Consider the following 23746-nt stretch of genomic DNA (forward strand, 5'->3'; position numbering starts at 1 on the left):
AACGTAAATTCAGCCATAGTTTAAACAACTCCGGAAACGTTTTAAACCACATTTTTGAACGGTGTCGTTTTTTTCATTATGTAATGTCACTTCTTAAACATTACAGTTAACTTAAGGACACGTGTAGACACTCTGTAACACCTGTAATAGACATCTACGCCACCTGAGGAAGAAGTAAACCAGATAAATATGTTCAAGACCCTTTCTAGAGCATCTGTTGTGGAAAACATGGAAATATTTTCTCCTAATCTGCAGGCAGTTTTTCCCCCCAGTGCAAGACGTGACATCCTGTAACATGTCTATATGGATGTGAATAAATGATAAAAAAAGAAACAAACAAACAGGAGGAAATTTCGAATATGAAATTTATAAAGAGGGAAGGAAGAAAAACGTTGACACTGCAGATTTGGAAATGATTGACCTCTTTATAGATAACATTACTGCAGTACTAAAAAAAAAAAAAGCTTTAAAAAAAACCTAAAAGTACAAATAAATCTTAATGTTTGAATCTGACTCATGTGCATGTGAAACCAGTCACTGAATGTCAAATATTTCTTTCCATTTCTGTCAAATATTCTGCTTTCTTCTCATATTTAGCTTGGATACAAGAAGAAAGATTTTTTAAGAGATTATTGTATGAGAATTGTATTGTGATGTGTCCACTAGGCGGCGCTGTTTTCCCTGCTAACCATCGCTATAATGTTGCGTAGAGGAGGTTTGACCAATCACAGCGCGGCGTTCTCGGTGAAAGGCGGGTCTTAGAAAGTAAAAATTTTATTTTACCACCTGTAGATTTTTAGTACTTAAAAAAAAAAGAAAAACTAAACTAAAGTTTTTTAATTAATTTCTTTTTAATCTTTTATTTTTTTAAATTATTTTTTGTTTATTGATTTATTCATTGTCTAATTTATTATTATTATTATTATTATTATTATTATTATTATTATTATTAGTGAAAGCTGTATCTAGCAAAAAAAAAATACCTTAACACATGTAGATTATTTATTTATTTATTTATTTATTTTAATTTTTTTTTTAGTAATTATGGATTGTTTTATTTAATTTGTTATTTTATTAATTCTTGTACTAAAATATTTTACCGGTTTATCTTCACTTTGATTTTTTTGTTTTCCTTTTTAGATTTATTTATTTTTTTTATTTTAAACTTTTGTCTTTACTTTTCTTTTTTTAATCTCTTCTATCCTGATAGAAATGTTTGACGTAATGTTTATTGTTTTGTTTTGTTTTTTGTCTCATTTTTAAATCTTGGACTCAAAATGAAAAGAGCTACACAAACAAACATCATCATCATCATTATTATTATTATTATTATTATTATTATTATTATTAGTTTTAATATTACTACTAGTTGTATTATTGGTATTATTCTTTTCGAAATGCGGAAGTAGCGAAAAAAACGCTGAGTGCGTAAAAACTGACGTAGCGTGCGTGATGACGCAACCTCGAGCGCTTCCGGTAGGCGTGGCTCAGCTCCCCAGCTCCCGAGTCTCACTGTGCTGTGTGTAAACCTTGTTTTCAGTTAAGGACTCGGTTTATTTGTATTATTATTATTATTTTTTACACTTAGAATGGCTGTGAATTTGAGTAAAAACGGTCCAGCGCTCACAGCCGCCTATAAAGAGGTGGTGGATGAGAAATCCGAGACTAACTGGTGAGTAATGAAGCGTCATAGCTGCGTTATAATGGCTCTAATGGCCATCCTGGGTGGTTTGTGCTTCTTTTACAGCTTATCAGCTTATCAGCTGGCTGCTGCTGCTGCTGCTGTTTTAAGGCTTTGCTTGCTAGAAGGAAACCATTGCTCAGCTTTGCTGACATTTATATCAAGTCAAAGGAAATAGTGTGAGTGTTGTGATGAAGATATCTGCAGCAGGATGGAGGGAGGGATGGAGGGATGGATGGAGGGATGTGACTCACTTTCTGCTCCAACATGACATCTGATTGCATTTCCATGTGCTCTTACTTCATCCTGTTTACTGGCATTTACTGGACTTTAGAGGGATTACTGGTGATTTATTGAAGCATTGCACCATCTCATGCACTGACATCTTCTTTTACAGCCACTTTAATCACAAATCAGCCTTTAAAGCTTTCCTAGATTTACAGTTTCTGCAGCAAATGGGGAAAAAATGTCAATCATGACAAGTGATTTTAATGAACAAATCAGCACTGAATGGATTGTTGACTTCTGAGATACGGTTTCCTTTTTCACAGAGAAAGCATGGGGCGTGCAAACTTTTGCAAATTAATAACTCAATACAATTACAATTACAATACATCAATACATCATTACACAATTCTTATACATCTTGTGCACCTGATCTCATGAGCTAGTCATAAAAAAGTTACAAAAAGAGACATTTATTTGATTTCAGAGTGGTGTAGAAGCAAACTGACATTTTTTGACTCGTCTTTGCGAAAGACAGCGACTAAAGGCAGCTTGACGCTGTTTGAGTTTAGTGTCTCAGACGTAAAACAAAACGTCGTAAAAGAATCCTCCGCTCGTGAGTTGAGATCTCAGAACGCGTAATGTGACATTCACACCAACAGCTGATTAAAAGCCTCGACGGAGACGACGTCTGTGAGAGTTACGTGAAGATGAAACCGCTTTCGCAAGCTTACGAAATCTCATGTCCTCTTTTGCGATTTCAACCTGGTGGACAAAATTTGGAAGGAAACATTATTTCTGAATATTTCAAAAGCCCTTTTCGGATGGGGTTAGTTTGTCTCAAGTCCCCAAAAGATCCGTTCGCCCAGCTGTCATGTGTACGACACATCGAGAGACGCCTCTGCACGACATCCGTTTGCTCCGTTTGCTTACGTCATGTTCTTCCTGGAAGTTCACGAAGTATGCTGAGGCTTTTGGTGTCAATGCGACAGCGGTAATGACAAAGTTCTGATTAAAATCTCAGTGTGAGCGCTGCTATGATGCTTACCTAAAATCCACCAATAGGAGGAGGAGGAGGAGGCCATACTCAAATACGTGATAGCTAGTGGCGATGGTCAAACGTAAACGACATGTTAATGGACAGAAAAACCTTATTAGCACAATCTCACTTTGTAGAAAGTTTGCCTTTATGCGACTTTGTTTTCGATCGCGCCGTTTGTTGACGATTGCCGATTGTTGATTGATTTCGATCACGCCGATTGCTGATTGCCGATCGTTGATCGTTTCCAGTCGTGCCGATTGTTGACGTACGCAGAACGTGGCCATTTTCTTTAACTGTGAGAGGATCTTCGTTATCTAATCCGACCTGGAGGATGCACGTTATCTCACAGTTATCTCACGTTATCTCACATAGAATTCAGCCGACGTTTTATTGTGATCTTACAGTGTGTACAGTGTGAGGAGTAATAATCCTAAAATCTTAAACATCTTCTGAAATCACAGTCTAAAATCTGTTTAAATCAAACATTTAGCTAACTAGAAGTAATGCATGAGCGTAGAACCTTCCAGAGTAGGTAATGTGAGACGTCTGCATTCCACACTGCGGTGTAGTCACCTGCAGACTCGGCCAAATACTCTCAATGGAGTGTTGATGTGAAACGGTTGCCATTTTGGGTTATCTTTTTGAGTGCAACTTCCTCTTTGGCCTGTGTGTGTGTGTGTGTGTGTGTGTATCCTGTACTGCAACTTTCGATATAACCTACAGTTATAGATTAGGTAATGAGGAAGTAACACTTTTTTTGCAGTGACGACCACGGTTTCCTGTGAGGACTAGAAAAGAAAAGTAATTACAAACGACCCGTTTAATTAGATTCACGTTCCCTCACAGGGCCATGACACCGCCGTACTCAAGACCAATACCGTCCTGTGACATTCTGCTCGGGGAAAAAAAAAAATATATATAAATAAATAAGTGAATAAAAATCAGCCATCTGGCGTGTTCCATAAACACGTGTAGCACAAAAGAGAGACAAGGTGAGATAAAGAGACAGATGGGTAAAGAGAGACAGAGAGAAAGAAGGAAAGACAAAGGGAGAAAAAAATGTATCCAAGCTGACAAAGAGACAGGAAGAAAGAGTCAATGAGACAATGAAGGAGAGAGAGAGAGAGAGAGAGAGAAAGAGTAAAATAAGGAGAGAGACAGAAGGGTAAAGATAGAAAGAAAGAAAGAAAGAAAGAAAGAACAAGGCAGTTGAAGAGAAATATGCACAGACAGGTAGACAGAAAGAGACTGACGGACAAGAAGAGAGTGAGAAACAGAAAAAGAGAAGACAGTGAGAGAGACAGAAAGAGGCAGTGAGAGAGACACAGATAGATTATAGAGACTGACATAGAAAGAAAGAGAGATTCACACCACAGCGTGATGATGTGAAACACGTCTGGTGTTTTCATTCCTCTGAACCTGTTGGTTTTATTCCTTAAAAACAATCTGAATCCGCTGCTGAACTCTGGATTCTGATTGGTCAGAAGAAGGTGTTGATTAGTTCTCTATAACAGCAGCTCTGACAGCAGTGCAGCTGCAAATCGCAGGTTTATATTAACGCACTCGTTCTAACACGTTATCGTTTCCATAGTAACAGCTCATTCACATGGTCTACATACACAGATTAAAAACATGTCTATTCGCTGATGTGGTGAAATTTTGCCAGCGGTTATTTTGAATTCAATTTTTAATTATTAATGAACGTCACATGTTACTTTTTATCCACTTATAGTTACATTTAATGTTGTTGAATGTCCGATAAACAGCTTGGTTTCTGTTCTCATTTACGTTATAATAGCTATAAGCATTTCTTTCTCTCATTTTTCTTCTCTCTTTTGAATTTAATTAGACAAAAAAACGCAGACTGTCTTGTTAACCGCAAAACATTAACCGTAAAGCGTAAATTCCTCGGTCCCAAAGATTTCGGAAAACATCAAGCTACAAAGCGCTGATACTGGAGACTCCTTCCATAAATGTTAACTATTTAAACAACTGTTTGTTAAATCTTTGTTAAATAACTTTTTTTTTTTTTTAAATCTGTTTATTTTTAGGTTTAGTCTATGTAGGCCATCCGCCGTACAAGTCCCTACGAATGAGCTGTTACTATAGAAACGATAATATATTAAAACGAGCAAGTTAATAGAAACTTATCATTTGTATTACAGATGGAACTACTGTCGGAGCTTCTGTTATAGAAAACTCATCAACACTTTCTGACCAATCAGAGTTGAGAATTCAGCATTTTATGAGCAGATGAGTTTATTATTTTTGTTACACCACATATATTTAGTTTCACCATGCCTTTACTTTTCCATCCCTGGTGCTGATTAAGCACAGAAAGCGCCAACTTCCTCGCAAGAAAAAGGAACAATTTCTAAAGTCGTTGAGGATCTTTATTTTTTTTTACTTTCTGTTTGTTTCATACACATTCACGTTGCCGTGTAGAAAGTCCCACCCACAAGATATGAAACGCGGTATATTCTGAAGATTCCTCCAGAGCTTAAAGCCTGTTGCATTCTCTCCATGACGGGTATTAGCTCCAGCGATTATCCACCGTCTCGTCTTACCTCGACTGAACCAGTTTTCCATTTCAGCGTTCGTATTGTTCTCTGTCAAACAGCCCAGTCAGGATTTTGCAACAGTGATGGGGCTGTTTTTTTTTTTTTTGCACAACAATGCCATGATGTGAAAACAAGTCAAATATGCGGTCCCTGATGTCTGGTGTTTTCATTCCTCCACTCCCGTACACACGAACTCTCCTACCAACTGGCTTCTGATGTAAGAAAACCCGGCATTTGCATACCACACGGTGCATGATGGGACTTTTTAGACTCTGCAGAGTCAGCAAAACAAGTCGAGTCTGACTTTTTAATAACATAGAGGCAGCTCTTGAGTGCTGGAGACTATCATTAACACAGGCTGCGTAACATCTCACTGATTGGGTCACTCTAAACAAATCTCGACAGCCCCCAGGTTCCAGGGAGGAAGTTGACACGACTTCCTGCGTACACAAGTGGCTTTGTATGGCTGAACACACGAGTACAGGAGCTGCCTGTGGGAGCCGTGAGCTTATAGAGTTCTTTTCAAAGCTGAACTCATTTTTTTTTTCAGAAGTGTTGCAGTTTTTGTCCTTTTTCTGTTGTCTCACCCTGTCTTGCTGTCTATCTAATATTAAGCAATACAGTGTTATCACAGGCAATTACTTTACATCTACATGGGAAACTTGTCTTCTCCTAACAAATTTCATGCTGCAATGAAATGTTTCTTTATTAAATGTAGAAATGCGTCTATATTATTCATCACGCTTGGTGAAATTCACTATTTTAGCAAATCAAATTATAAAATATTTCACTTTGTTCATTTAATGCGAACTGTTTTCGGTGGACAGCACAGCCAGCACGAAGCCCATAGACACCCCTCTGATAGAACTGCATTGATGCACTGCGACGCTATTGGTCGATTTATTCTTGCTATTGATGACGCGTATGCAAGATGGCCGCCTGTGGTATCCTGTGGTTGTTTGGCGCATGACACGTGCACGTCCTCAGAAATTAACACGATGTTTAACGTAGATAGTAGAGGCAGTATAGCAGCATGTGATAGTGTCCACAACTGAATAAACAAATTAATGTAGTGACTCAAATTGCATACTTATGTACTTATCTAGACCTTTTGAGTATTAACACTAACAGTTTTCCTATTACAGTTAGTGTTTGAATTTTAGGAATCTCTTAAACCTATGGAAATGTCTGTTTTGACTAATAGTCTTCTGCATTTTTAAGATTGGTAAATACTTTTGAATGTACGATCAGGGTTTTTCAATTTGAGATGCGGATCATGACAACAATCACGCAGACAGCAGAAAGTCGTAAAGAGAAACAGAGCTCGTCAGTGTGTTTAACGTTAATCGCTAAACATACAGTTCGAATTGGAAACCAGATGGACATTTTGGTTCTGACTTGCCGTGCCATTTAGTAGACGCCACTTTTAATCCTCCATAAGTACATAAGATACGCAAACGAGTATGTGAACCGTGCCGCTTACATAGCAACTGTACGCACGTACATACACGTGACAAAAGTATATTTGCGCCTTACGACAGATTTAAGTACACAATGCTTTAATGGGAGCAAAGATTAACGCTTATTGGACAACAGGCTTTTAATACGTCATTTTAACTGTCGTAACCAACTGTCAGTCGCTAAAATGAACACGACTGACTTTTGGACTCTATAGATTAATTTGTATATATAATTGGTAAATGTTTGTGAATATATTGTTAGTATAAGGTTGTTTGATTATTTGTGTTCCTTTTGGAAATGTGTTGTTAATGTATAGCTAGCTAGCTAGCTCTGACTGCCTTCTTTAGGGAAAGCTAGCTAGTTAGCTTTAGCACCTTAGCTGCTGTTTCGATGCTTTTACTTATGAAGAGAGACTGAGAATTAAACAGCAGGCCAGTCCAGGACATGAAACGGATACAACAGAACACAGAAATGAAATTTGTGAATATTTATACTTCTGTATCAGACAATTATGCTTCCCTTATTTCAAAAACCACAGATGCACAGCCCCAGAGAACTCAGCAACTGCCTTAGACTTTCCTTATGAGAGAGTCTATTCTTTTCACAATGCAGGGAAATGTGTATACAATGACTAGGTTGTGTTTCTCTTTATCAGTTTTTTTTAAGTGTTGTGTTAGATCAGCATTGTGCAGAGCTTCACTGTGTTCTGGTCTTGTTCTAGGGCCTTGTTCACCTACGAAGGCAACACCAATGATATCCGGCTGGCCGGTAAAGGGGGTGAGTGTTTCTCATATAGGCATGTGCTAATAATTCTATACACTCTATACCACAATATTCTACATGCTTTATTAGAAATACCTTAAAATAATGTCTACGTCCCATCTGAGAGATGTTTGTTTAGGTAGACTGCATTATATGGGCAGTGTCTGTGTAGCACCAGTAGTTAAAGGGTTAAAATGCTTAAAAGTATTCAAGATAATTAGACTTAGTCTTCTGTTTGAGAACTGACAAGCTAGGTAGCAAGCTAATTAGCTCACTGGTCTTTACTAGAGTCACTCCTGCTTTAAAAAGCTTTGCTGTGTGTCAGTCAACTCAAAATCAGCAACACAACTCAAAATCAACAACTTAAATTAAGCAATTCAACTCAAAATCAGCAACTCCACTCAAAATCACCAACTCAAAATCAGCAACTCCACTCAAAATCAGCAACACAGCTCAAAATCAGCAACTCCACTCAAAATCACCAACTCCACTCAAAATCAGCAACTCCACTCAAAATCAGCAACACAGCTCAAAATCAGCAACTCCACTCAAAATCACCAACTCAAAATCAGCAACTCCACTGAAAATCAGCAACACAACACAAAATCAGCAATTCAAGATCAGCAACTCCACTCAAAATCAGCAACACAGCTCAAAATCAGCAACTCCACTCAAAATCACCAACTCAAAATCAGCAACTCCACTGAAAATCAGCAACACAACACAAAATCAGCAACTCCACTCAAAATCAGCAATTCAAAATCAGCAACACAACACGAAATCAGCAACACAGCTCAAAATCAGCAACACAAAATCACCAACTCAACTCAAAATCAGCAATTCAGCTCAAAATTAGTAACTCCACTCAAAATCAGCAACACAACACAAAATCAGCAATTCAAAATCAGCAATTCAAAATCAGCAACTCAACTCAAAATCAGCAACACAGCTCAAAATTAGTAACTCAACTCAAAATCAGCAATTCAACTCAAAATCAGCAACACAAAATCAGCAACACAAAATCAGCAGTTCAACTCAAAATCAGCAACTCAATTCAAGTTGAACAACTCAGCTTAAAAACGGCAACTCAAAGTAGCTCAACTTTTTTGCTCACTTGTGATATCTGAAGCCCTGTTAATGAAGCTCGTCCTGACCTGAGATGGACACTGTAGAGAAACATCTGTGTTTGGATTTTAAAGGTTTTTTGTGAAGTCCTTATCTGTGTGTGTGTGTGTGTGTGTGTGTGTGTGTTTAGAGGAAGGGCTGGAGGAGCTGGTGGAGGAGTTGAACAGCGGGAAGGTGATGTACGCATTCTGCCGGGTCAAAGACCCCAACTCCGGCCTCCCTAAATACGTCCTGATCAACTGGGTGAGTGTTTTTCATTTCTAGAAGTGCAGTTCTCTTTCCTTCCGTCTCTAACTGTGTTTGTGTTTGTGTGTTTTCAGACTGGCGAGGGTGTGAAAGACGCCAGGAAAGGACTGTGTGCCAACCATGTTAGCTCCATGGCTAATTTTCTGAAGGTGACTCCTCTCTTGGCTTCTATACAGATGGGTGTGTGGGTGGATCCGTGTGCTAATAAGTAGTCGTCTGACTTGGGTCTAATCTCCTTAGCAGCTCTCTTATCAGTTTTGGTGACTTACTCCTCGGTAAGAACGTAAACAGCGACACGATGTTCTAGGACGCCGTCGTTTTATCTACAGCCCCCTCTGAAAGTATTGGAACGGCAAGGCCAATTCTTTTATTTTTACTATACACTGAAGACATTTGGATTTGAGATCAAAAGATGAATATGAGATATTCATAGTGAAGGATACGCATCCAGACATTAAGTGTTATTTACTTTAAGACTATCTGTTCCAATACTTTTGCTCACCTAAAAATTGAGTGGTCTGGCACAAAAGGTGCCATATTCTAAGTTATTTAACCCATCTAGATGTAAATATCAGGAAATAGGTGAAAGGAGAGGTGAAATTCTGATCTATCATCTCATAATCGTCTTTTGATCTCAAACCCAAATGTCTTCAGTGTATAGCAAAAACAAAAGAATTGGTCTTGCCGTTCCTATACTTTCGGAGGGAAGTGTATTTCCAGCTTATATTCCTAGACTTGGTTTTTGTAACATGACCTTTTCCTTGTGAGATTCAAAAAGCACCACTTGCCGCTGATGCTAATTAGAACAAAGTGTTTCATACATCACATCACAACACCAACGCTCGGTCAGTTTATAAAATTCACCACAGCTACGCCAGCCAATAGGAGGATGCCAGGGGCGGGGTTTTAGTAATCCTAAAAACGTATAATGAACTTGTGGTGATCCTCGGATTGACAGAAACACCTACATTTTGCCTTAAAGAAGCAGATACTAGCATTCTGTAGCTTTAAACACTAAAATAGTCTTGCTAAAGAAACGTGACGCACTGTAGAATGTTTTAGGATCGTTAAATACCGCTTCAGACTCTTCGCTGTATCTCCCAGTTTTGCATTTTGCATGTAAATTAAATGGTTTTAAATGCCATTGTTTAGCAGCTGCGTTTGTTTTTGAACTTAATCTTCATCTTAAATATTGTTGGGGTTTTTTTTCCCCTTTTTTATGTAAAGTTTTATCTTATACTCCCCAGCTAGAGGCTAAACCAATATTTTCCTTCTGGCTATTTCTGTGGACGTTCAGCAACTTGAATAGCATGTTCCTGTTTTAGTCCTCAAACTGATTTCTGACCACAAACACAATAACTACAAAAAAAAAAAAAAAAAAAAAACCTCACCAAACCACATTTAATGCTTTTCCTGGTGGTTGCAGCACAGAGCTGGAATGTTACCCATTAGTCGTTTGAATACTCTACAAATACGAGCACATGTTCTGTAGACACGCTGTGCTATAGGATTGCCTGTTTCCTCCACTGGAAACTCTCTCCTTGTAGAGAATCTTCAAACCCATAGCTATCCAAAGAATCCATGAGACACAATTTTCCTAAGCACGTAGCCAAACTGAAAAAATCAAAGCGTTCGCTGCCAAATCAACTTGATAAACACATCACGTTTACAAAGGAAGACTCATAAAACAACACATTGTCCTACTCTATAGTATTCAGAAACGGGGACATTAAAGTTGACCAACTTCCAGTTTGACTCCCACCACTCCTGGAACAGAAGCCAGGAGCGATCCAATCTCTACACGACCAGGCTGAAAATGTTCCTACCGGCTCTGCGTCCAAGACCAAACATCTGAGAAAAGCCTTAAACGCTTGTGGTTACGCGAATTGGGTCTTTGTCAAAACTGCAGCGAGATCCTACTGGAAGGATCAGACCAGAACAAGACTGTGTGGCAGGGTGTCAGGGAAAAACTCCAGAAGGTTCTTCAGCACACACTGTACATCAAACCCAGCCAGAAACGTGGATATCAGAAACGCCAAATTCCAAAACACCAGTGAAGCGGCGTGATGTACACGGTTCAGGTCAGCGAGTCACGCAAACATCTGTATACTGGTGAAACAACCTCATCGTAAGCATACGTCCCTGCACCTGAAGGACGAGGGACACTCCGTACAGAGGAGACGACTGGATTGAAAGAGGAACTGGAACAAAGCGTATCACACCTCCAGATCCTGAGGTCATGCTAATCGTACGATTTTATCAGAGGTGTAGGGATTTTCTCCACCATTCTGTAGAACTGATATTCCAGTCACTAAGATCCTGCTGAGACTGGTGTAGAAATCCCGTCTGATCACAAATACACAAACAGCTAAAAGCTTTCGAACACGTAACACCAAGGTGACATCTGCGAGGGCTTGCGTGAAGACGAAAGCGCCTCTGCAAGCTTACAAGCACGTATACTGTCTGTGGTTTGGTACTCTGACTGTCGTGTGAAATTGAATGACAGTTTCCGCGACTACAAGAAGAAGATTCCCGTTCCTCAAAGTCAGCCATCTTGCAATGACTCGGCTTGGACACGCCTCCTTTGCCACGACCAATCACAAGCTCTGTTGAGTAGCTTGCTACAGTTTTGTTCTATTGTTTCTGGCCTTAAGTTTCTGTTAATGCAGGCGGTGACGCTTGGGGGGAATAAAACAGCTCTCACAAGATAAAACAGAAAATACTGGCCTTTCCACAGCTGGAGAAGCGAGGGAGACTTTTTTTTTCTTATGTTTATGAAGAAACATCTGTGAAACCAAACTCCCATTAAATGTCTTGTCACTTTATTATTTTGATGAGCTTATGCAAACTTAGATGTATGTATAGAATTACAGAGTTAGTAAATGTTCACACTTTAAAAGCTGCATACTGTGTGTGTGTGTGTGTGTGTGTGTTTGTTAAGGGAGCACATGTGACTATAAACGCTCGTGCAGAGGAGGACGTGGAACCCGAATCCATCATGCAGAAAGTGGCCAAGGCTTCAGGAGCCAATTACAGTTTCCACAAAGAGTCCAACCGCTTCAGAGACACGGGACCACAGGGGCCTGTGGTGAGTCTCTCTCTCTCTCTCTCTCTCTCTCTCTCTGTCTGTCTGTCTGTCTGTCTGTCTGTCCCTCTCTCTCTCTGTCTCACCCTCTCACCTTTTCTGCTTTCTGTCTCTCTCTCACACTATGTCTTTATGCCTGTCTCTCTCTTTCATTCTGCTTTCTGTCCCCCAGTCTCTCTCTCTCTCTCTCTCTCTCTCTCTCTCTCTGTCTCTCTCTCTCCCCCCCCTTAGCCTCTCTCCCTTTCTCTCTTGCTGTCTTTCTCTCTCTATGCCTGTGTCTGTCTCTCTCTCACACTCTTTCTGCTTTCTTTGCCCCAGTCTCTCTCTCTCTCTCTCTCTCTCTCTCTCTATCCCTCTTAGTGCCCCCCACTCACTCTCTTTCTCTCTCTCTCTCTCTCTCTCTCTGTCTCTCTCTCACACTCTCTTTCTGTCTGTCTCTCCCTTTGTCTTTATTTCTCTCTCTCTGTCTCTCTTTCTCTCTATGCCTCTGTGTCTGTCTCTCTCTCACACTCTCTTTCTGTCTGTCTCTCCCTTTGTCTTTATTTCTCTCTCTCTCTCTCTCTCTCTCCTTACACTGCCGTTATGCCACGTCAATTCCTGCATTTTGACCTGTAGTAACCCTCAGGCTCCAGCGATCATGGCTATCTTTTGGACCTGATACCTGTGTGATTAAAAAAAGCTGAGGATTTTTGTTGTGTCTGCTCACCTTGTGTTTATTAAAGTCGTCTGAACATGAACGAACACGAACATGTTCCTGGGAACTATATATTTTAGTAGTTATTATATATATACAGATGTTGTCTTTCCCCTCACCACAGCTGTGTTTCAGTTCATCCAGCTTTCAGTAAACGGCATTTAAAATCCCCTGACGACGAATGGTGAAAAACAGCTGGGGGAGGAAAAAAAATGAAATGTATGAAATATAGTGCACAAATCCTGGAAAAAGATTCATGTTTTCAGGATAAAATTCCATTTTGTATCTCGTCGCAGTGCCACCCTGCAAAGCATTTGGCATTTGAAGCAAATTCCACCGAGATGCCTCGAGAGACTTGCCTCTGACCAAACAGGCAGTAATTTGTGGAGGAGAAGAAGATAAAGAGATAGCTAGAATACGATACGGGGAAGCCTGTGTAAAGCAGGGCAGCTAAATATGGACAAAAGTGCTGTGATCATTTTGCTTTACACTATAAAGCACATTTAAAACACCAGCAGAGAATCAATCTGCAAAACAAGTGTAGAGTGCTTCTGCGAATTGCAATCCAGAACTATTGGCACCCTACCTGAAAAGGAATGACTCATCGTTTTTGTGCTTGTGCATACAGTGCAACGTAGTTTTTATTTTAACACAGATTTTCTCATTAAGTAATGCAAAATACTAGTTTCAGAATTATTGGCACCCTATATGGAAATGAATGACTCATCGTTTCTGATATTTTGTGCTTATGCATATAATACTGTGTGGTTTTTATTTTAACACAGATTGTAATGCAAAATACTACTTTCAGAATTATTGGTCATACATTTTAGTCATTTAGCAGATGTCATCCAGAGCTATTTATAAAGCATGAAAGTACTTGTAACTTGAAGTGCTAAAGCGGTCTATAATCATGTGTCTCAAATGAACCAAGAACATTTTAAAGGATGACAATAATTTAGTAACAAGAATTTTTGTTTTTGAGAAACAACAGTCTAAAATTCTTTTTTTTTTTTTTTTTTTTAAGAGAAAAAAAATGTGTTTAATGAAAAGCTTGATGCATTGCATGTAAGGTTTATTCTATGTAGATATCTTTCTCTCTCTCTCTCTCTCTTTTTTTTTTGTATTTTATTTTATTTTTATTCTTTATTAAGTCCGGACCAACCTTTGGCCATATACCCCACCCTCTTTTGTGGTGGTTGGGGTTGTCACACTGAAATCATTTATGCGTTCATGTTAGATTGTATGTGAAGTAAGTATAGAGTGTTAAATTGAAGTAAATAGTGATTTCATGAAATAATAATAATAACAGCATTAACAATAAAAACAATAACGGACACACATTTTAAGGGATAACTACACCTACCATTTTCTCTTAAAGGGTGCCAATATTTCTGGGGTTGTCTGCCTTGTAAAGCCGAGTATAACGCCGGAACTGGATTTATATGAGTCGTATTTGAATTAGTGCTGAAATGTTTTGTTCTTGCAGGGTTCTGTGTATCAGAAGACCAACGCAATGTCCGAAATCAAGAGAACCAACAAGGATAACTTCTGGGCGCAGGCGGAGGTACAAAAAAAAAAAAAAAAAAAAAAGTGTAGTGTAGTGTAGAGTGCAACATGATTTCCTGAAAGTTTACACTTATTTTCTGTAAACTTCCTAAACCTTCCATTTGGTTTCTAACTCTTAGATTTGAGCTCCTCTGCTCTCAGTGTTGTTTTAAAATACATCCTTTCTTCCTGACTCTTTTTCGTACTCACCCTTCCCTCTCTCTCTCTCTCTCTCTCTCTCTCTCTCTCCCTCTCAGAAAGATGAGGAGAAGCGCCGTCAGGAGGAGAAGAAGAAGGTGGCGGAGGAGCGGCAGCAGCTGGAGAAGGAGAGGAAAGATCGGGAGGCCAAGGAGGCGACGCTGAGGGAGAGGGCGGCCAAAGAGAGAGCCTCCCAGATCGACGAGCAGAGGTGAGGCGCACCGTACGGAGAACACACACCGGCACGCGCTCATTACAGCACCATCAATACTGATATAGTGTTACAGCAGCAGGTGTGTGTGTGTGTGGACTGATAAAGTTGTGTTTGTGTTTCAGGAGGTACCAGCAGCAGCTCGAGAGTCAGCAGAAAAAACAGCAGGTAATCGAGAGACACGTATCTCTCACACACGCACACCCATATGTCGATAAGTAATGCTTTTGTGTGTGTGTGTGTGTGTGTGTGTGTGTGTGTGTGTGTGTGTGTGTATCTTTATCTTAATCTCTTATCTCAGTCCATCAGATAAACCTACAGTACAGTACGGCACAGCATGGCAATCCCAAATTATGTCTTTTTTTTTTTTTTTTTTTTTAATTTTAATTTAAAAGGGAACTTTTGGTTCCCTTTCTTGCCCAGGTACCAAGAGAACTAAACAGGGGTGTGTGAGCAGAGCTAGAAACATTTCCTGAATGATTAGAGCGACTTTTCTTCTTCAGTCTGCCAAAATTTTTTTAAACATTTTATGTGCGCAAATGTTTTACATGTCTTCCTAGCAATCCGAAAAAATCTGCCATCTTACATCTCCAAGTTACAGCAATTCCCAAGTGTCTTCCTATTCTTTATATACGCTCACTACATAGGGTGTAATGCTCTTAGAACGTGTGTAGTGCACAATACTCAGCTACATTTTTTTTCCCGTATATTTCATGTTAAAAAAAAATAAGTAATATTATGCCCATTACTATTCACCCTACATCCTCCAGAGAAGCTCCGCCCACTTTTCCTGGTACAGACAGTCCTGGATTGGGATTGGCTGCCGTGTCATGCCGCATGTCTGGTGGTAAAAGTGCTATAAGAATAATTAAGAATAAAACTAAAACTCCAGCTAAAGGTGTCCTAGTGGTTTAGTGATGGTCCAGTCATGGTGTACATCAACGAGTGTCACTCATACACTTTGATATTGAAAGTAGATAACTTAAAGGGGCAGTGTGTAATTTTCTCCGCTGTCTCTGAGGTCCGTTTTAATGCGGTATAAACACTGACTGCTGACCATGTTTTGCCTCCTGAGTTGAGTTTAAGGAAAAGGGACAACTCTGTAACTCGGGTCTGGAGCTAATTTCTGGGCCAGAAAAATGTAATAGCTAATCTGAAATAAGGAAGATATATTGCATGGCAAATTTGCAAATCACAAAAGTGTCTTTGATGTGATATAATTATTAAAGGCATAGAAACACTGCATTATTTTTGCATACTGCAGCTTTAAATAGGGTGATACCAGTGTGTTGGGAGAAATTCATCCTGTGTGTGTGTTTGTACTCAAGTCATCGTGTGAGCACTGAAGCCATTTCTTGCAGCAGTGAGGCGTGTGTGTGTGTGTGTGTGTGTGTGTGTGTGTGTGAAGAGAAAGTGTGAGACTGGTTGTAAAGTGTGTGTTCATGTGTGTTAGGAAGAGGAGGAACCGGCCGCCAGACCCAAAGGCTTTAAGCGTGCAGAATCGGTGGAAAAAGCCAATGTGCGTGAGTGAGAGAGACGGTGAACGACTCGTCTTGCAGCTTCACTCAGACTCGTCTTCCTGCTTTTTTTCGCTTTCACTTTACAGATTAACCGGATTCATGTCTCCTTCTGAATCAGTGCCTCAGTTAACCTGCATCACTCTCTCTGCATCTCTCTCTCTCTCTCTCTCTCTCTGCATTACTAACACGTTTGTCTTTTCAGAAATCTGTAGCGTGATGCTTGGTGTTAATAAAGTGTGTGTATGTGTGTGTTTGTGTGTGTGTGTGTGTGTGCATACTCAACAGGAGGCTGCTGCTCTCATCTCCCAGCGTTCTGTGAACCCCAGAGAAATGTTCCAGCAGAGGGAGAAAGGCATAGCAGCCAGCAACACAGACAACACACCATCCAGCCCACAGCCTGGTTAGAACACACACACACACACACACACACACACCCAATCAATTACGTTTCTAAGATTCATTTTGAATTATGAAGTAGAAACATTTACTCAATATTGACAAAATCAATCCCTCATTATCCCTCATGTTTCAGTTTTTTTGTCAAGTTGTGTGTAAGTGTTTTCGTGGCCACACTGATCGATAGATTCCAACCAAACGTTTTGCCGAATTTCCACTTACTCGTAAATAATCTGCCGTAAATAACCGAGCATGTTCACGACATGGCTGATTGACATTTAGACACGCCCACAAAACTCCATAAAAGACAAAGCTCACAGAGAGCCGAAAAATGACGACAGTGGGCCTCATTCATCAAGCCAGATACGAACAGAATTTTTCGTAAATTCCTCGTACGAATAATTTAGTATTGAATAAAATCCTGCAAATTCGGAAAAACTTTCTTATCCAACTTTGTATCGTGCTCCCAGAAGTCTGTAAATTTACACGTAAAAAGACTAACGTAAACCTCGACTTGAAAGCTCGAGATCATATAAATTGCATGAAACACGCTTCGCACTTTGGTACGAAGACCAGCAGCGTTTCTGTAACTTTTGTAAGTCCAGTTTAGCTTACGCAAACGTTTACACGCAACTTTACTAAAAGATTGATAAATAAGGCCTGGTGTGTGTAGTGTATGCTTGGACGAGTGAAAGTTGACCTTGTGAGTGAAGTTAGTGAATGTAGCCTTTGTCAATCAAGCTGCTCTTTTGAATATTAGGACACGCCCACTCTGATCTTTTTTTTTAACAGGTTTTAATATAGAGGTAAAAGCTCACCTGTGACCTCATGCTGGACATGTCAACTCCCAGCCGCCATTTTATTTCATATTTGTGTTACTGAGCGAGACTGGGAGGAGTGTGTGAATACTGGTACTGTACACACACTCGGCTAAACAAGCCTGAACAAGCTGAGGGTGGTTCTCTTCTCTGCTAGTCTCCGATACAGTCACCTGAGCTGATGATATCTGGGTCCGCTGGTGTGCAGTGCGTTCTCTAACACGTGACTAACACTGATTCGTGTGTGTTCATTATTCTCTGTGCTCGTTAGCGCCCTCTCTGGCTATGTCTCTCTCTTCCACTCTGTCTGTCTGTGTGTAGGTCAGCGCCGCTACTAAACACTCTCTCTCTCTCTCTCTCTCTCTCTCTCTCTCTCTCTCTGCTCACTTCCTGGTTTTGTTCATTGTGTAACTCGTGTGTGATGGCTGTCGGAATCATTTCTGCCTCTTTTCATGCTGTCTTTCTCTATGTTTCTCTGTGCGTGTGTGTGTGTGTGTGTGTCAGGGCGGTTGAAAAGCCCTTTTCTGTCTAAGCAGCCTTATGAGCCTGAGCCGTCTCGCTCTCCTGTGCGCCAAGCCTCACCTGTACGAGCCACAGGTATACACACACACACACACACACACACACACACACACACATGATCAAGCTGTTAATACATGTCTCCACTGAGATTCCAGGAACCTTTCCAGAAACTAAACCATTCAAGGCTTCGAGTCCCTTAACAGAAGTGTGTGATGGATCGGAAAGTTCAGCACGTGGGAAAAGTACAGCAACACAGGAAGTTAAAGTTGTTCCTGTTGCTTTTTTTTTTTTACAAATATGTTAAATATGTTAAAGCACAACCTCACACTTCGAGCCAATAAGTGCGACTCGTAGCACGAAGTGTATGTGAAACATTGGTGTATGCCGATGGTGCGACGCCTCCGATATAAGGTCTGAATGTTCTGTAAAGCTGGTGTTTGACCAATCAGGACCTTTCACTACAGCAAACTCCGCCCCTCATTGATTCCCGGTCTGCAGTAACGCACCCTGGAGGTTCCTGGAACTAAACACTTTATTAAAAAAAAAAAAAAAAAAAAAAAAGGGTTTCTTATGGGTTCCTGGGATAGTTAAAGGTTCTTAGCTTCCTGTAGGTTTAGTGGTTTGTCCAGAGGGAAGAGCCAAAGAGAAATCTAGTTAAGCCACACCCACTCTGACAGCTCTCCGATTGGTCGAGTTCCAAACATCGCTAAAAACGTTCCTGCAGTGAAAACAAGAATAAATCTGCACTTTGTGGAAAAGCTTGTGGAAGCTTCGTTCTAGCATCCAAAAGGTTTCTTAGAAGGAAGAAGAAAAACTTCTTTCTCGTAGAACTCCAAGTAGAAACCAGAACCATCCACAGAACCCTTGAGGAAACTTTTTTTTTTTTTCCTCAGTTAATATCTGCCTGCATCTGTATACCCGCACAAACATCTGCACTCATAATGCACTTTAACAGACTTCACACAGCTGCTGTGATGCGTTCAGTGTGACGAGTGTGTCCTGCGTGGAGTGTCTTTACTGATACACTCTTTCTCTCCTCCTTCTGCTTCATGTTCTCTCACACACACACACACACACACACACACACACACTCCAGTACTAGGCATGTGACGGTGATGGGTTTGATGATTTATCGTGATGTTCCGATATTAGTAAGTAAGTAAGGTTTATTTTTTAAAAATATACCGGGACTTCCTCTCATCTAGCAACATGAACAGCTCTTCACCGTGTAGCTGAACACCTGAGCGTTATCAGGTGGCCATCTTGAACGTCTTTACTTCGTAATATTTGGAATGACTCCACGCCCCCATAAGCTCCGCCTCCCAAAGTGTGACGCAGAATTATAGCAATCCCCATAAACTGGCTTCTTAGCTATGATTTTAATTTCGTATGTTGACTTTCGGAAACAGGAAGTCAGAGGGACGTCATGTTGAACTGCCTGACCAATTTACGCAACAGCTGATAGCGTTTCAGATTAGCCACACCCCCCTTCCAAATCTGACTGTATGTTAGCGAGCCAGCTAAATACGAAGAACAGCAAAGAGATGAACAAGAGCATTTAACTTACTCTTATGGTTTTTTGAAATTCTGATGATGGATAAAGAGCAGTTCACGTTCTCAAGCGATATTCTGGCACTGAAGAGCCCCAGGTTGGTAAAACACTTCTGAGAAGGGCTTGTCTCATAACTGCGACCTTGTACAAACTCCTCCCCCTTTTTTTCAAAATGAATAAATCCCAACCATTTTTTTCCTCAAAAAAGCGATGGTTTTAGAAACGTGACACAAAACTAGGGGGTGGGATGTGTATGGTTCTAGAGAGCATTTAATTGGATGATCACGAAGCTCCGACTCGTTACGAATCATCAAAAAATTTTCTCGTTTTCTCGTAAATCGATGTCTCGTAAATCGATGTCATAACACTAAGGAACAGCTACAAAAAGCTCTGAAACGGCCATTTTGATTTCAGCAGCACTTGAAATATTTAGGGTTTTACGTAATAGTTATTAGTTTTTACGATTTGTTCTGCTTTAACATCGTCACATGCCTAACACACATCTCCCTCCTTCTGTCTTGTCTTCATTCGTGATCCCTAACAAGTCGTAACGACTCCTTCACCCAGAGCTCCTGATCATCAGACTTCACGATACGATATCGGGCTTTTAGTTCAATCCAAATATAATACAGCACGTATGGTGTGTATTAAAGTGTGTGTGTGTGTGTGTGTAAGTAAGTGTGCACGCTTACTGGATGGAGTTCACACCTAACTGAGGACCTGAATAAATCACTACAGTGTGTATCAGCATGTGTGTGTATATGTGTGTTTAAATGCATGTGTGTATGTGTGTATGAGTAGAAACCAGAGTTGTGGAGTCTCACACTGATTACGAGGAACCAGATGCTGATGCAGAGTACGAAGGTGGGACACGCACACACACACACACACACACACACACTCTCACACACAGACTCTCACACACACACTCTCACACACACTCACTCTCTCTCACACACTCACAGAGACTCGCCAGAGCTACACTGTTCGCCATGACACTCCTCGCTCTGTCATTTCCATCCCTGTTCTCCGTTTAACTGCACCCAAGCGCCACCGTGTGGCCAAACAGCAGCAGTGCACTAATTTGTTCACACCTCTCTCTCTCTCTCTCTCTCTCTCTCTCTCTCTCTCTGTCTGTCTGTCTGTCTGTCTGTAGACGTGGATGTGGTCAGTGAACAGTACAGCTCTCATGTGGAACAGCAGCAGTATGAAGCAGCAAAGGAACCGGAGAACCTTTATGAGGAGCCACAACAGGTGCAGCACACACACACACACACACACACATTATAATGGTTAACTTAACATACAGATATATTACAAACTTTCATGTGAAATGCTTAATAAAGTCCGTACATGTACCATCATGTCATTATCTGATGTTTGTGAATTCCACTTCAGCTTCTTGTTTGATTAATTTCAGTATATCGTTTCATAGAGGAAGAGGAATTGTAACTGTACAGTATCTCACCTATAAATAGATTTGGATTTGAATAGACGTGGAATTATACGCGCAGTAAAGCACAGCCGACACAGAAATTCACCGCATGAGTAGAACCCGAATCTTTGCATTTTTACTTTCTGTTCCAGTTTAAAAAATTGTTTTTGGTGTGTGTGTGTGTCCACGTGTGTGCATGTGTGTGTTTAGGTGGAGGAGCAGAACGTGTATGAAGAATCAGACACGGGTGATCGTGGTACCTGTGCTCGAGCACTGTACGACTACCAGGCAGGTGTGTACCACAGAAGAGAGAGAGTGTGTGTGTGTGTGTGACTGCAAAGGATGAGAAAATGAACTATTTGTATTATAAATTTCTTTCAAAACATTTGCATATGCAAATGAGTCAGAAGATTAAATGTGGGCCAATTTGCATATTATGAGTGTAAACAGATTTCACTCTGAATCATTTTTGTTTTATTGTGTAACACACTCATGGGAGCGATTTTCACATAACAGCTTCACAAAAACGTAATTTAAAAAAAAACTGTGTGTGTGTGTGTGTGTGTGTAGCCGATGACACGGAGATCTCCTTCGACCCGGACGACATCATTACCGGCATCGAAATGATCGACGAAGGCTGGTGGCGAGGCTACAGTCCGGACGGCCATTTTGGAATGTTCCCGGCCAATTACGTCGAGCTCCTCTAAGTGGCTCAACCAATCACGTCTGGGCGACATTGACGTTGCCCCGCCCACATTTAGTCACGGGTCCGTTATTTGTAATTGGACAGACTGCAACAAAAACCATTGATCAACAAAAGAAAAGAACTCCAATGAAACTCAGTTACAGACTCGACTTTTTGTACTTTCTTTTTTTTTTTGCCGTTAAACATTCCCTTAAAAACATTAATACTGTGCTCACTGGCTAACAAGAGAATTGTGTGTGTCATGGAGTAAATAGTTGGTGTTATTTTATCATGTTAACCTCAAATATTCCATGGATCACTTCAGCATTTGTGTTTTATATTCCTGTACTATTCAATATTTTCCTTTTTTTTCCCAATCTGGACCAATTCCTGTTTGAGATGATGACGTTTCAGTATCATTGGAAATAACACAGCTATTAGGATTAGAGAGATTTACTTCTGGCGTGAGCTCTGAAGTCTTGTTTTGCCTTGTTTTTGCCTTTTCTGCACATTTTGGAGCAGTGAAATGCCTCAGCTGATGATCTGAACACAGGTGCTCGAGGAAACTCTATCACTAGTCTGATTATTTTCCTGCGTTTCTTAGCATTTAAGGGACTAAACTGTCACGCTAATCCGACGCACCTTAGCATAGCCTTCCTGTCTGCTCTGAAATGTGGAAAAAATACTGTGATTTTCTTTTTCTTCTTTAAGTTTCAGGGAACAATCATTCAACCATTTTCCTCTTGCCCTTAAGTCATAAACAGATTTATTTTTTTTTTGGCTACCCTTTGCATTGACTTTTTTTTTTTTTCTTTTCTTTTTTTAATTAATTTACACCACATTTTGTCAATTTGCACAGCTCTTGAAAACCCACACGGTTATTTGCTGTGCCAATAGGAGTGCGACTGAGTGAAAATGATGTTTTATTTTTTAAAAATGTAACATTAGATTGTATGGAGAGTGATCATCTGACCACCAGCGGGAGCCTGGTTCCTTCAGATTATTGTGATCTTTAATCAGAAAGATGAAATAAAGGAAGTGAAAATGCAGAGTGTGTGAATTTGATGGTCTTATTGTGTGGAATACTGTTTGGGCGGATGGGGGATGGGAGAATAAATTTACAGAGCTACATAATGACGAGACTATTTCAACTTGTAATTGTGATTATTTACATATAAGTGTATGGTTAAATATATGTGGGGAAAAAGACGACAAACTAAATTACACGTGCACTTTGTAATATTTTTCGACCTGTAATAATAATAATAATAATAATAATCCATGTAAAGAAGCCTAGCTGCCTAAGAAACCCATGCAGTGGAATGCATCTTACTAAGTGTCTTTATTTCAGACTTCTTTTTCATTTCTCTGGCCTGGAACTTTTCTCTGCCTCTAAGTGAAACACAGCTTCGCCACTTTTTCCTTAAAAGCCAAATCATGGTATTCATTTCAGAGGGCTCTAAAAGTTATAAAGTATAAGTTGCTTGTTTTGTATTGGAGTAGTTCAGTGTTTGAGCCTGATTTTTCGAAACGTTTTCTATATCCATAAAACCTCTTGGCCATCCGCGTCAAATTAGCGAGAGTATCGTGTTGGTCATTCCATGTCAAAAGCACAAAGCCATGACAGAATAAGTGTGATGTACTGCAGGTTTTTTTCCACATCACGCTCCAGAAGTTAAAAAAATCAGCATCCAATAGAACAAATTGATTTTTCACCAACATCCAAAACTGAGACAAATGAAAAGGTCATAGCGATGACAGTAAAAGTAATTGCCTCATCATTATTCCAACATGAAATCTTGGGGTTACTTTGTTATTTTTTCTGATCGGATCTCTGGTTAACCAGAGAAATCAAATCAGCACCTAAACTCATTCCTCAGTTTCATTTTCGAGCATTAAAAGGTCTTCTGAAAGGTTATCTGGTGATAAAATCACGTCTAATTCATGCACGGACATTTATTTTAATGAGACATGGGAGG

General features: G+C 40.1%; 1 protein-coding gene across 4 annotated transcripts; it reads left to right on the top strand.

The window, feature by feature from the left end:
- Positions 1-1448: 1448 nt before the first annotated feature.
- On the top strand, positions 1449-22816 carry dbnlb (drebrin-like b). 4 transcript variants are annotated; one of them, XM_034306668.2, is made up of 15 exons: positions 1449-1672; positions 7692-7747; positions 8988-9100; positions 9178-9252; positions 12045-12191; positions 14372-14449; positions 14688-14839; positions 14965-15007; positions 16293-16358; positions 16645-16759; positions 18078-18170; positions 20449-20511; positions 20804-20901; positions 21293-21374; positions 21653-22816. In XM_034306668.2, exons 1-15 carry the CDS (start codon positions 1590-1592, stop codon positions 21787-21789), a joined length of 1401 nt encoding a protein of 466 aa, XP_034162559.2. In that variant the 5' UTR covers positions 1449-1589; the 3' UTR covers positions 21790-22816. The 4 variants fall into 4 exon arrangements, with proteins under 4 accessions (XP_034162559.2, XP_034162560.2, XP_034162561.2 ...); XM_034306669.2 differs by lacking the exon at positions 20449-20511; XM_034306670.2 differs by lacking the exon at positions 16293-16358.
- Positions 22817-23746: the final 930 nt, after the last annotated feature.

This window comes from Pangasianodon hypophthalmus, chromosome 8 (genome assembly GCF_027358585.1).
Source record: "Pangasianodon hypophthalmus isolate fPanHyp1 chromosome 8, fPanHyp1.pri, whole genome shotgun sequence".
Taxonomy (NCBI): Eukaryota; Metazoa; Chordata; class Actinopteri; order Siluriformes; family Pangasiidae; genus Pangasianodon; species Pangasianodon hypophthalmus.